The sequence below is a fragment of the Aspergillus clavatus genome, genomic scaffold (genome assembly GCF_000002715.2).
Source record: "Aspergillus clavatus NRRL 1 1099423829805 genomic scaffold, whole genome shotgun sequence".
Classification (NCBI taxonomy): domain Eukaryota; kingdom Fungi; phylum Ascomycota; class Eurotiomycetes; order Eurotiales; family Aspergillaceae; genus Aspergillus; species Aspergillus clavatus.
Window position 1 is genome coordinate 1,954,343 of NW_001517094.1, and position 10,942 is coordinate 1,965,284.

Genomic DNA, 10,942 nt, shown 5'->3' on the forward strand with positions numbered 1-10,942 from the left:
ATATGTATCTATCCGTTGGGGGCTTGTTGAAGTACCTTGAATGGCGCACTTGGTTGGTCAACAGTCAGTTCAAACGGGCGTCTCCTGGAGAATGCTGATGGTTGGAACTTGACCTACTGCTCTTGGATGACAAGGAGGATCGTATGCCAGATCGTGCTTGAGCTCTCCCTGAGTGCGGATTATTCTCAATTCACTTTGGGCTTGATCTCGCTTTTATGGACTCTTCTTACCATGACGCAATAGTATCAGATATCTCAGCCAACACGCGTGAGGGGAGGTATTGTGGTGCTTCAGTCTTCGCTAGGAGTCAGAGTCAAGGACAGAAGACCATGTGTATGAAGTTGAATTGAATAGTGAATGAAACGTCTCAGCAATTACCTGCCAGGTCTTGGGAGCATCTTTCTCTCCATCTCTTGATGCTGGACCTGCGCCGCAAAATAGATTCTCCGCCACTTTCGCTCTGGCGGTGGGGTCCGTTGCCATTCCATCGCCTTCGTGGATAACCACGACGACAATAACACTTCTTGCATTTATCCAAGTTCTTTCGTCTTTTGCCTGCTGCTCTCTTCTAGCGCCTTTACGCTACTTAAACCACTTCACAAATACTTGTAAGCCTACAGCACCTCATCCCGCTCTCTCACTTTCTATGCGACAGCCCACTTTCCCTCGGCGGCAACGGCAGTGGCAGTGGCAGTGGCAGCAGCAGGACGTACAGACTTGCTGACAAAACACCGTGTTTCCCAACAGGATTTTCAAAGTCCCATAGCCCATTCTTTCTCTTCCTCCCAATCATGGCCGACAACGGAACACCAGGCGACATCCCCGCCCCCGTCGAGCACCTCAACATCAAAGTCACCGACAACAACAACGAGGTCTTCTTCAAGATCAAGCGGACAACGCAGCTGAAGAAGTTGATGGACGCCTTCTGCGAGCGCCAGGGCAAGCAGCTCTCTACCGTCCGTTTCCTCTTCGACGGCACCCGTGTGCGCCCCGAAGACACCCCCGACACTGTATGTTGCCACATGCACAACCCCCCAGTTCTCCTCGTTGATGAAACCTCCACATGGAACAAATGCTGACAGTGTGGATCTTACGCAGCTCGACATGTCCGACGGCGATACCCTGGAGGTTCATCAGGAGCAGATTGGCGGCTAGACAGGACGTGCTTTGGAAAAAGGCTTTTTTTTCTTGATACAGTGACTCCTCCTCGTCTTTTGCTTCCTTCTTCCTCCCTTTCGCATTCGAGACATACCGGAGTAGAGGTGTTTTCATTGGCCTGACAAGCTTGGCTTGGTTAGAGGTCCCTTTTTTTCTTCTTTCCCTTGAGGATACGCATGGTTCGAAATTTAAAAGTGAGGAGGGAAAACATGTGGATAGCCCGTCTGGCGCTGCATAGTCACATATGGAATGAATTATGATATATTTGGCCCTCGTTTTGCATGTGTGGATTGGTGTGTTCATCCACTGGTGCTGTAAAAGATCACCGAGACGATTCAAGAAGAGAAGATTTCCATCTTCATCTCCATAAATACAAAAGCACGAAACGGTTCTTCCACGAACGAACAAATAATATCATCACCGCGACCCTCAAATATATGTATCATCAACAAGTAAACCTTCCCAGAAAATATATCGCACAAGACACCCCACCCGCGTAGAACACCCGCTATGCAAATTGCATCACTCACTCATCCCACACAGCAGCCTTGGCCCTCTCCTCCTCCTCCTTCCGCTTCGCCTCCTCCTCCCTCTCCCGATTCCGTCGCTTCATCTCCTTCTCCTTAACCGCCCGGTCGTACGCCCTCTGCTCCTCCGTCCTCTTCGGCGCCCGCAGCCCCAGCGCCCCCGCAATCAACCTCCCCGCCACAGCAGTCTGCTTCTCCGGCCTCCGCGCAGGCGATCTGGCGTCCACCGCTCGCATCGGCGGCGACGCACCGGACAGCGGCAACCCCTGCTGCGAGAGCTGCGGGGATATCGGCGTCGGGGGCGGATCGAGGGGACCCTCGGCGCTGACGGAGGGCGAGATGGCAGTGGCAGTGGCAGCGGCGGGGGCGGGTTCGGAGTCGGAGTCGGAGTCTGCCTCATCTTCCCAGGAGTCTGCGACGACGGGGGCTTTTTTCTTCGCGGGTGGTTTCACGGCTGGGCGGGGGATGTCTTTGATGCGGGCATTGTTGGCGAGGGAGAGTTGGCGGACGGATGATTCGAGGGCCTCGGTGGTGGAGGCTGAGATCGACATTTGGGAAAGGACTGGCTGGGGGGGTTGATTGGTTGTATATATATATATACAGTGTAAATCGTTTGTAGCGAGTGGTATGTTTGTTTGTGTTTTATGCAAAGACTGCTGGTATATAGATGGACGATGGGCGGAGCCTTTTATTTAGCGGAGGAGGAGGAGGAGGAGGAGGCGAACAATGAGAATGAGGGGGATATATGTAGGTAGACAGGGCCCTGGAACTGGAGATTTGGGGTTGAGAGCCAGAACCCGCGTTGATCCCGACTCTATTCTATTAATACTCAGTGTCGAGCGACGACGAGAATTCAAGAATCGCAACGCAATCTGGAGCGCGGATATTAATAGTATCTTCTATCTAGTAAGTTACTCTACAGAGCGGAAACAAAAGAATGAATGGCGTCAGTCGTGGAGTCGAGTTCCGCCGAGGGTTCTGGGTAGCAGATGGTGATTGGGCGTGCCGTGGTCCAGAATGTCGACGCTCAAGTGTCTTTGGGCATTGGATTGTTGGATAAGAGTTGCATGATAATTTGCTCAAGGGGACAGTCATGCTATCTTGATGGCAAATATGAATAATATTGTCCGGTTGTTGGTAACAAGACAAGACAGCCACAGAAGCCCTATAGAATCCTATACTTCCAACCTATCGAGGTATATATATATATATATAGGTTCAGCAACGGGACTGACATGAATCAATATGAGCAGATGTTGACAGACATTTCCACTGCAGGTAATTCCCATAGTACTCTGTACACTCGTTGACATCAAAACCTCACTCGATGATGATGCCTCGTTGGATCTCTTCAGCTACTGTTTCTTCCACAATCCATGAAGCACGTGCTCCCCCGCCATTCTATGCCCGTCTACCTTGAGGGATAATTCCGAGAAGGCCAATCAGAAGACATGTTTTCTCTCGTTAATAACAAGCGGGGATTGTCCGAGACCGGCGGCTGTGAGTGTTGAGCTTGTTTCCCGAGGTCTGGCGACTGGCCCGCATAACGCCTACTCACGCCTTAATTGGGATGATGCTATGGATATAGAGAGGAAGAACATTCGTCTATAGTACACCACGATATACACTCGCTCTTTACTGCTATCGAGCAATTGATAATATAGCAATTGATTGATTGTTTCACATCTTACGCTCATTGAAATACTTCGTCGTCGATCAAACTACGAAAGTCAACCAAGGAACCGAGCAACTACAGTAGATCAAGATGGCCGGTCTGCGTCACCTATCTGCGCAGGCACGAAAAACACCACTTTCAAAATTTCCACGATTCTCAACTTCGTCGAGAAAGTCTGGCTATGCTGATACTCTTCCCAATCTCAAGATCGGGGCACATACAAGTGTCTTGTTTCAAGGCTTCACAGGTCCGAGAGTCCCTCCCTGTCTATCCAGCGATGCAGACTAATTGGTGCAGGTCGACAGGTGCGCAAGTACAATTCCAGGGTACCAATGCGGTCATTAACCGCTGCAGGCTACTGCGAATGTGAAAGAATCCCTAGCATGGGGTACTAAGATCGTTGGAGGCGTGAAGCCTGGCGTGGAGGGTGAGCACCTGGGACTCCCAGTGTTTCCCTCCGTGCGAGTGGTGCGAGCAACCCCCCCTTTTTTTTGAACCCCTTCGCGACCACCATGCTTACGGAACGCCAGGCCCAAGAAAGGGCAAAGCCCGACGCATCTGCCATTTACGTCCCCGGGAACCAGACGGCAAAGGCTATCGAGGAGGCCATCGAGGCGGAAATACCGCTTGTCGTCGCGGTGGCTGAACATGTTCCTATCCACGATATGCTCCGGGTGCGAGGGTGAAACAGGTTCAAAAGGTAGACCTGCAGTGGAAGAGTGACTAACAGCTTCATAGGTCCATTCTATCCTCCAAACGCAGTCCAAAACTCGTTTGGTTGGAGCCAACTGCCCCGGAATCATCTCTGCAATTGGCAAGTGCCGGATAGGCTTCCAGCCTTTGCCCTGCTTCTCGCCTGGGAAGATCGGTATCGTTGCTAAATCAGGGACGCTGAGCTACGAGACCGTCGCTTCGACGACGCGCGCGGGCCTGGGACAGAGTCTGTGCATCAGCATGGGCGGCGATGTCCTGGCGGGGACGAACTTTGTCGATGCCCTGAAGATCTTTGAGGAGGATCCAGACACGGAAGGCATCATTTTGGTGGGCGAGATTGGTGGGACCGCGGAAATGGATGCTGCCGAGTGGATCACGGATTACCACAGGAGGACTGTTAATCCAAAGTATGTTTGGCAGGACAAAATACCTGTGTTACATATACTAACGGATAAAGGCCCATCATGGGCCTTGTGGGTGGGCGAGAGGCTCCTCCCGGGCGAGTCATGGGCCATGCCGGCGCTTGGGTTGCTCCTGGGGAGCCAGACGCCGAGACCAAGTACAAGGCTCTAGAAAACGCGGGGGTAACGATGGTTAACCATCCAGAGAAATTCGGGGAGGAAATGAAGGCGCTGCTGTCCCGCCGCGTCAGGACGAGTGATGCCACAGTAAGCCTGTCTGAATACCCCAGTTGACGAATTCCACCTGAGTCCCTTTAGCCCTTCGATCCCAGCGGGTCAAGAAGAGGCGTGCATACATTGCGTCGTGTGTCACACCCTGTCCCTCGCGCATCTTTGGAGCGAATGCAGAAGCGGTCTCTCTACATCAAGGAATATCAAGCTCTGGAGATGTTGAAGCAGAAAGGAATACCTTTCAATGAACGATCGCCTTCAGAGTCCGACGCTCTTCTATCGGTCACCGTGGATAGAACAGCATTGTCGCCTTGCATCATTGCATCGGGGAACCCGACTTCTGACCCCGCTTCTTCCGCTACGTTTCCATTTGCCTACTCAACTCCTGAGTTGAGTAGCACACATTCGGCCATTGAGGCCGTTGCCTCCCATCTTAATCTTCCAGAAACAGCACGAGGGGGGCTGGCCAAATTGGCACAGGCTCTGTGGCAAATCTACAAGGAGAAAGAAGCCTACGTGCTCGAAGTACGAATCAATTTCGCTAGCGAGGACATAGAAGTGCGCGGTGCGCACTTCGCCTTCGACGACGCTGCGTTCCGAAGCTCCGGGCGTCAAGAAGATGTACACCGACTGCGGAACAAGGAGGAAGAGGTACCCGAGGAGGTGGAAGCGGAGAAAGACGGGATTGTCTACGTCAAGTAGGGTTCTCACCTGCCATTCTCGAACGGCTAGCTGACGACTTCACACAGGCTACAGGGAGAGGGAAGCATCGGAACCCTAGGTGAGTTGCGTACACTCTACACGACGAAGCCCAATCGAAACTAACCATGCCAGTGAATGGAGCGGGTCTGGCGATGAACACGGTGGACGCCTTATCCATCCACGGCGGCCACTGTGCCAACTTCCTGGACACGGGGGGCAAAGCCACCTCCGAGACGGTCAAGTCGTCCTTTCGCATCATCCGCTCGGATCCCCGAGTCAAGGCCATCTTTGTCAACATCTTCGGCGGGCTGACTCGATGCGACATGATTGCCGATGGCATCATTATGGCCTTTCGTGACCTGGAGATGACTGTCCCAGTGGTGGTTCGATTGCGAGGGACGAACGAGGAGATTGGGCAGAAGATGGTCAGTTACTCGCGTGATCCATCTATCTAAATGATTGCGAAGCGATGGAGCTAACTGCATGCAGATCGCTGATAGTGGGCTTCCGTTGCATGCATTTGACAGCTTCGAAGATGCCGCTAAGAAGGTGATCAGCCTGGCAGGGAGTTCCTGAGATACACCATGATCTATCTAGATGATATAACTGTTGTGTAGAAGTGTTGGTCCGATCCACACAGTCTGGCAGGGCCCCAGACTTGAGCCATGCAAGCTCCGATAATCGGTTCCTCGATGGTTTCAACCTTGATGAGCAGCACTGTTGGACTGTGTTGAGGGCGACAGGAGTATAGGATGAGAATTAGATAGCATCCTTTCACATAGATAGATACTTGGACACCTATATACCCATATACCGGTGTTGTAGTAGACTAGTAGACTTGTAGTCCTACTTGAGGTTATACTTCTCCCTTCTCACCCTCACCGAAGTTCTTCACCCCGCGATCAGCGCCCCGCTCTGGCTGTATGTCGCCATTTTCCTGATATTCCATTGATCCATTTCTCTCGACTTTAATTCCGGGTTAACAAATAACAACAGACAGACAGACAGACAGACAGATAGATAGATAGATAGATATTTCGATACTTCTTTCTTCCTTTCTCTTCCTCTCAATCAATCAATCTCTCTCTCAACCCTCACAAAACAACAACTACACCACCCCCCATCATGGCCACGTAAATTAACCCTCCCCTCCAACATTTCCCCCCTTCCCCCCCCCCCCACGCTGCTTCTGCTCCTCCAACAACAAACTAACCAAAAAAAACCAACAACCAGCAACATCACCTACCACGCCAGCGCCCTCACGCGCTCCGAGCGCAGCGCCCTCCGCAACCAGCGCGGCCTCACAATCTGGCTCACCGGCCTCTCAGCCTCCGGCAAATCGACCATCGCCGTCGAGCTCGAGCACCAGCTGCTGCGCGACCGCGGCGTCGCCGCCTACCGCCTCGACGGCGATAACATCCGCTTCGGCCTGAACAAGGACCTGGGCTTCAGCGAAGCCGACCGCAACGAGAACATCCGCCGCATCGCCGAGGTCGCCAAGCTGTTCGCCGACAGCGCCAGCATCGCCATCACCTCCTTCATCTCGCCTTACAAGGCGGACCGCGACACCGCCCGCAGGCTGCACGAGGTCCCCACCCCCGGCGAGGAGTCCGGTCTCCCCTTCGTCGAGGTCTATGTCGATGTCCCCGTTGAGGTGGCTGAGCAGCGCGACCCCAAGGGTCTGTATAAGAAGGCGCGTGAGGGTATCATCAAGGAGTTCACCGGGATTAGTGCCCCGTATGAGGCGCCGGATAAGCCCGAGGTGCATATCAAGAACTATGACTTGCCTGTGAAGGATGCCGTGGCGCAGATCATTGCGTATCTAGATGAGCAGGGTTATCTGCCTCCTAAGAAGGAGTAGATGTGTGTTGTTTGTTGTTTGTTGTTGTTGTTTTTTTTTTATTGTGCTTAAAGCTTTTCATCTTGATTCTTGCACATTATAGATCCAGTGCAGATAGATTCTTATACCAATGATTGTACTTATTCGGGTTCTGAGTTTCTTGTATGCAATGCTAAGGTTGGCTGAATAAGACAGGGACCTGTATATGTACGCTACTCAGCGAGGAGGTATATAGACTGACAAGAAACGGAGTAAGAAAGGAAATCGACACAGATCGAGACCAAGCAGGCTATCCAACCACCCCTGCGTTTCAATTGAATTCAAACTCGTAGTACACATACGCCGTGTACTCTGCGCCTCCCCCCTCGCCACCTGCCTGCATCTCGTGCGGGTCGTCTCGCTTGACCCGACCCTTCTTGTCCCGTCCAAAGGCATTGCCGGCCAGATACGAGTACTTCTCGTCCAGGTTCCGTTTCGCCTTATCGGCCTGTTTCGCGTTTTGTGTCTGTGCACCAACGTCAGCAGGAGGCCTTCACAAACAGGCCCAGGTCCCGGGAGGATACGTATACGTACCCTGATGATCGTGCAGACAAAGTCCAGCGGCAGACCATACCGCAGCACGGTCTCAACAAACACCCGTAAGACAAGCACATGGATCCACACCATCACTGCCTCGCTCCACGCAGTGCGTCCCAGCCGCAGCGTTTCCCCCCACAACTTGCGCTCGTCCCCGCCCACGCGCTCGACTTCCTTCCGTTCCTCTTCCTTGCCGCCCTCCACGTACTTGAAATCTCGCGGAATCCACTTCTGCTCGCGACACCGGTGCACGAACTCCAGGCTGTGTTTCTTGAACGTTGTGACCGCGTAGAGGGTAAACTCGTCGTCCGATGCTACAAGCGTCGCGGACCGGGGGACAACCATCGGCGCCACGGTTTCGTATGTCTTGAGGAACTCTTTGACCAGCTGTGCGGGGACGGCGACAAGATGTGTCTCGATGTACTCGGAATCATGGACGAGGGTGCGGGGGTCAACGACGGATGCGAGGGATTTGGTGGAGAGATTGCCTCTGATTTCAAATTCAGTCTATGCATTTCATCGGCCGAAAGTTCATCTGCGCTCACGTCTGTTTCCGTTGCAGTGTCGCCAGGTTGTTCTTCACCTGGTTGTATTGCGAATACTTCGACCGGACGTCATTGTCGATACTAGCGGCTTCCTGTTGCTCATCAGCCCACCGATCAAATCTTGGACGCTCCGAAACAATACCTTCTGTAGAAGATCAATCAACTCCGCCAGCGGCTTATCAGCACGATACTTGACCTTGTTCCACGAGAAGGTCCTAAGGTATTGATCAACAGGCTCTAGGGCTCGAGTCAACAAAACCTGTTGCTTTCTCTCATCCGATCAACAACGATGCGACAGACGTACTATCATTGACCACCTTCATCTTATCGATCTGGTCTTCGTCTCCCTCAAGGACGTTCTTCAACGCTTCGCCGACCTTGGTCACGACACCATGGCAGGAAGCTTCGAGTTTCGCCAGCTCATCGGCCTGCTGCACCAGAGCATCGAGAGTACCGATCTTGAATTCGGGAACCGGAAAGGGTGCTACGGAGCCATTGTCGGGTGAAACGGTTGTGGATATGGCGTCGAGGGCGTCATCGCGATGGTGGGAGGGAGTGATGGAGGTGGGGAGCGAGACGAGGAGGTACTTGCTGGACTTGGACATGATGCAAGGCGTTGTCTAGTGTGCGGGCGTAACACAAAGAATACAGAAACAGAAATGAAAGAATAGCCCGACGCACCCAAACAAGTGGGCGTAGAGCGGTCAAGTATGTCGCTAGATGGATGTTAGACTTGGATGTCTGGCTGCTTGGAGCTTGGAGCTGGCGGTCATCGGAGGTTCCGTGGGTGGAGGCGGTGGAGTCGTAGTGGTAAGAGTACAGAGGACAGTGGTTCAATCATGATATATGGGAGTGAGCAGCAATACTATCCTCACTTCATTCTTAATTATTGACTTTTGTTGTAAATATGGTGAAATTATCTGTTGCAGGCTATTTGTGACCTCTGTTGCCTTTCTTGCAGGATAGTTATATCCATCAGAATATGGTGCAATTGTCTATCCTCGAATGTGTACTTTGTCTTAACTATATACAGTGTTGAAACCATGCTTCCTTGTATGCGCCAAAACAATCAATCAATGCTTCATAAACGTCTATATCTCGAAACCCAGCATTTAGAATATATGCATCTATTGTTTGTGCAACCATTTAGTTGGTCACCTTGTACAAACTCGCCATGGCCTGAAATTTGAGTGTCAGCGGATGTCTGTATGTCGCCATGGACAAATACACTTACCGCAGCTTGCTTGGGCTCAACAAACAGAGCCTTAGCTTCGACCAAGACTACCGGCTCCTCTCCCTCCTCGGGAAGAGTCTCAAGTTGTGCCTCAACCCAGGCCTTGCGACCCTCCACCTTCACCGTCCTCGCTTTCAAGATGGTATAGTTGTTGGCCATCGCCGGTCGCCGATAGTCGATGTTCAGATTGGCTGTCACGGCCACCTTGTTCGGCAGCGCAGGGAAGCAGCACCGGGCCATAGACTCGTCCAGGAGCGTCGCCAGAAGACCACCGTGGACAATGCCTGGGTGACCCGACACGTCCGAGCCAAGGTAGAAGATGGCTGTCAGACTCTTGCCGCCATCCTCGCAGAACACGTACGGGGGCACGACTATGCCTCCCGGGGTCGCAAGGATGCCCGCTGTCAGATGGCGCGCCCGCAGTTCCTCAGGGATCTTCATGTGTGGCCGAGATTCGGTATAAGCGGGGTCTTCCCGCAACGCGAGAGTCACAGGGTGATTGCGAATGTATTCCTCCACTTTCTTGGAGAAATCATCGGCAGGGACGAAAGCGCTGAGAGTCTCCTCGTCGGTGGGCATGGTGACCGTCATCATGCGCGAAACGGTTTTCTGGGTCTGATAAATAAGTCCGGCAGTGAATGCAACGACTGCTATCGACGTGAATCCCACCACTTGGCGTAGGCGCGATTGCGGTTTGGCTGCTTGAGACTGCGCTGAGCAAGAGGTCAGTGGGCCGTGTATGTAGAAAGCAGCACATGGGGTAATCCGAGGCCTTTCATATGCATACCTGTGGAATATGGCCTGTGTAAACGAGGGCCAAACGGAGTAGAGCAAGTTGAAGAAAATGGGAGTGTCCGGTTGGAGTTCTTTAGGAGTCGTTCTGGCCGCGCTGGCAGACGACAGGGAGTCGTAGGGAGGTGGGAGATTGAGGATAAGGGGATTCGCGGCGGCATGGCTGAATTGTTTGTAGCGAGATAATCCTAGGTCGATAGATCAACTGGTGGAAGTTTTATCAAAATATGGGTCGCTTGTTTGTCGGGACCAAAGGTACGGTGGAATCGGAGACCAGAAGTTGCCTCGGATGCGGGATTCTTAGTGTCTACTCTGTACAAGCTCCGATAATAGCTATCTAGTTCTACTCCGTCGACTGCTCCAATGACCAATACGCAACGATCACAACTTGATTTGCTGGTGACTATAGTGAACAAGTCAGACTTAACTCCCACTAATATGATCAACAGAGAAGAGAAAGGCTATCCCGTTGTCAACTGGCGGGTTGGCGGATGAAAGAGCGGAAGAAAAGGACCTCGGTTGGCGATGAAGTGCAGTATACGGAGTA

General features: G+C 52.4%; 6 protein-coding genes across 6 annotated transcripts, besides 4 other annotated features; 3 read left to right on the forward strand and 3 right to left on the reverse strand.

The window, feature by feature from the left end:
• Positions 1 to 791: 791 nt before the first annotated feature.
• Positions 792 to 1,155, forward strand: ACLA_024660 (SUMO family protein SMT3; the record flags this gene model as incomplete). The annotated part of the gene is made up of 2 exons (XM_001269175.1): positions 792 to 1,010; positions 1,099 to 1,155. 2 exons carry the CDS (start codon positions 792 to 794, stop codon positions 1,153 to 1,155), a joined length of 276 nt encoding a protein of 91 aa, XP_001269176.1.
• Positions 1,156 to 1,457: 302 nt separating this feature from the next.
• Positions 1,458 to 2,236, reverse strand: ACLA_024670 (uncharacterized protein; the record flags this gene model as incomplete). Its single annotated transcript, XM_001269176.1, has 2 exons — positions 1,458 to 1,470; positions 1,689 to 2,236. The coding sequence occupies 2 exons, from the start codon at positions 2,234 to 2,236 to the stop codon at positions 1,458 to 1,460; spliced, it is 561 nt and encodes a 186-aa protein (XP_001269177.1).
• Positions 1,922 to 2,055: a microsatellite.
• Positions 2,237 to 2,382: 146 nt separating the features above from the next.
• Positions 2,383 to 2,405: a microsatellite.
• A 1,045-nt stretch (positions 2,406 to 3,450) lies between these two features.
• On the forward strand, positions 3,451 to 5,984 carry ACLA_024680 (putative succinyl-CoA synthetase subunit alpha; the record flags this gene model as incomplete). Its single annotated transcript, XM_001269177.1, has 10 exons — positions 3,451 to 3,607; positions 3,658 to 3,665; positions 3,715 to 3,828; positions 3,891 to 4,034; positions 4,099 to 4,481; positions 4,532 to 4,742; positions 4,794 to 5,404; positions 5,456 to 5,487; positions 5,541 to 5,833; positions 5,898 to 5,984. 10 exons carry the CDS (start codon positions 3,451 to 3,453, stop codon positions 5,982 to 5,984), a joined length of 2,040 nt encoding a protein of 679 aa, XP_001269178.1.
• A 416-nt stretch (positions 5,985 to 6,400) lies between these two features.
• Positions 6,401 to 6,424: a microsatellite.
• Positions 6,401 to 6,441: a microsatellite.
• Positions 6,442 to 6,533: 92 nt separating this feature from the next.
• ACLA_024690 (adenylyl-sulfate kinase) lies at positions 6,534 to 7,269 on the forward strand (the record flags this gene model as incomplete). The annotated part of the gene is made up of 2 exons (XM_001269178.1): positions 6,534 to 6,541; positions 6,642 to 7,269. The coding sequence occupies 2 exons, from the start codon at positions 6,534 to 6,536 to the stop codon at positions 7,267 to 7,269; spliced, it is 636 nt and encodes a 211-aa protein (XP_001269179.1).
• A 289-nt stretch (positions 7,270 to 7,558) lies between these two features.
• On the reverse strand, positions 7,559 to 8,974 carry ACLA_024700 (H(+)-transporting V1 sector ATPase subunit C; the record flags this gene model as incomplete). The annotated part of the gene is made up of 5 exons (XM_001269179.1): positions 7,559 to 7,753; positions 7,822 to 8,314; positions 8,370 to 8,461; positions 8,512 to 8,606; positions 8,674 to 8,974. 5 exons carry the CDS (start codon positions 8,972 to 8,974, stop codon positions 7,559 to 7,561), a joined length of 1,176 nt encoding a protein of 391 aa, XP_001269180.1.
• Positions 8,975 to 9,515: 541 nt separating this feature from the next.
• ACLA_024710 (PaaI family thioesterase) lies at positions 9,516 to 10,556 on the reverse strand (the record flags this gene model as incomplete). The annotated part of the gene is made up of 3 exons (XM_001269180.1): positions 9,516 to 9,548; positions 9,604 to 10,316; positions 10,391 to 10,556. The coding sequence occupies 3 exons, from the start codon at positions 10,554 to 10,556 to the stop codon at positions 9,516 to 9,518; spliced, it is 912 nt and encodes a 303-aa protein (XP_001269181.1).
• Between the last annotated feature and the right edge of the window lie 386 nt (positions 10,557 to 10,942).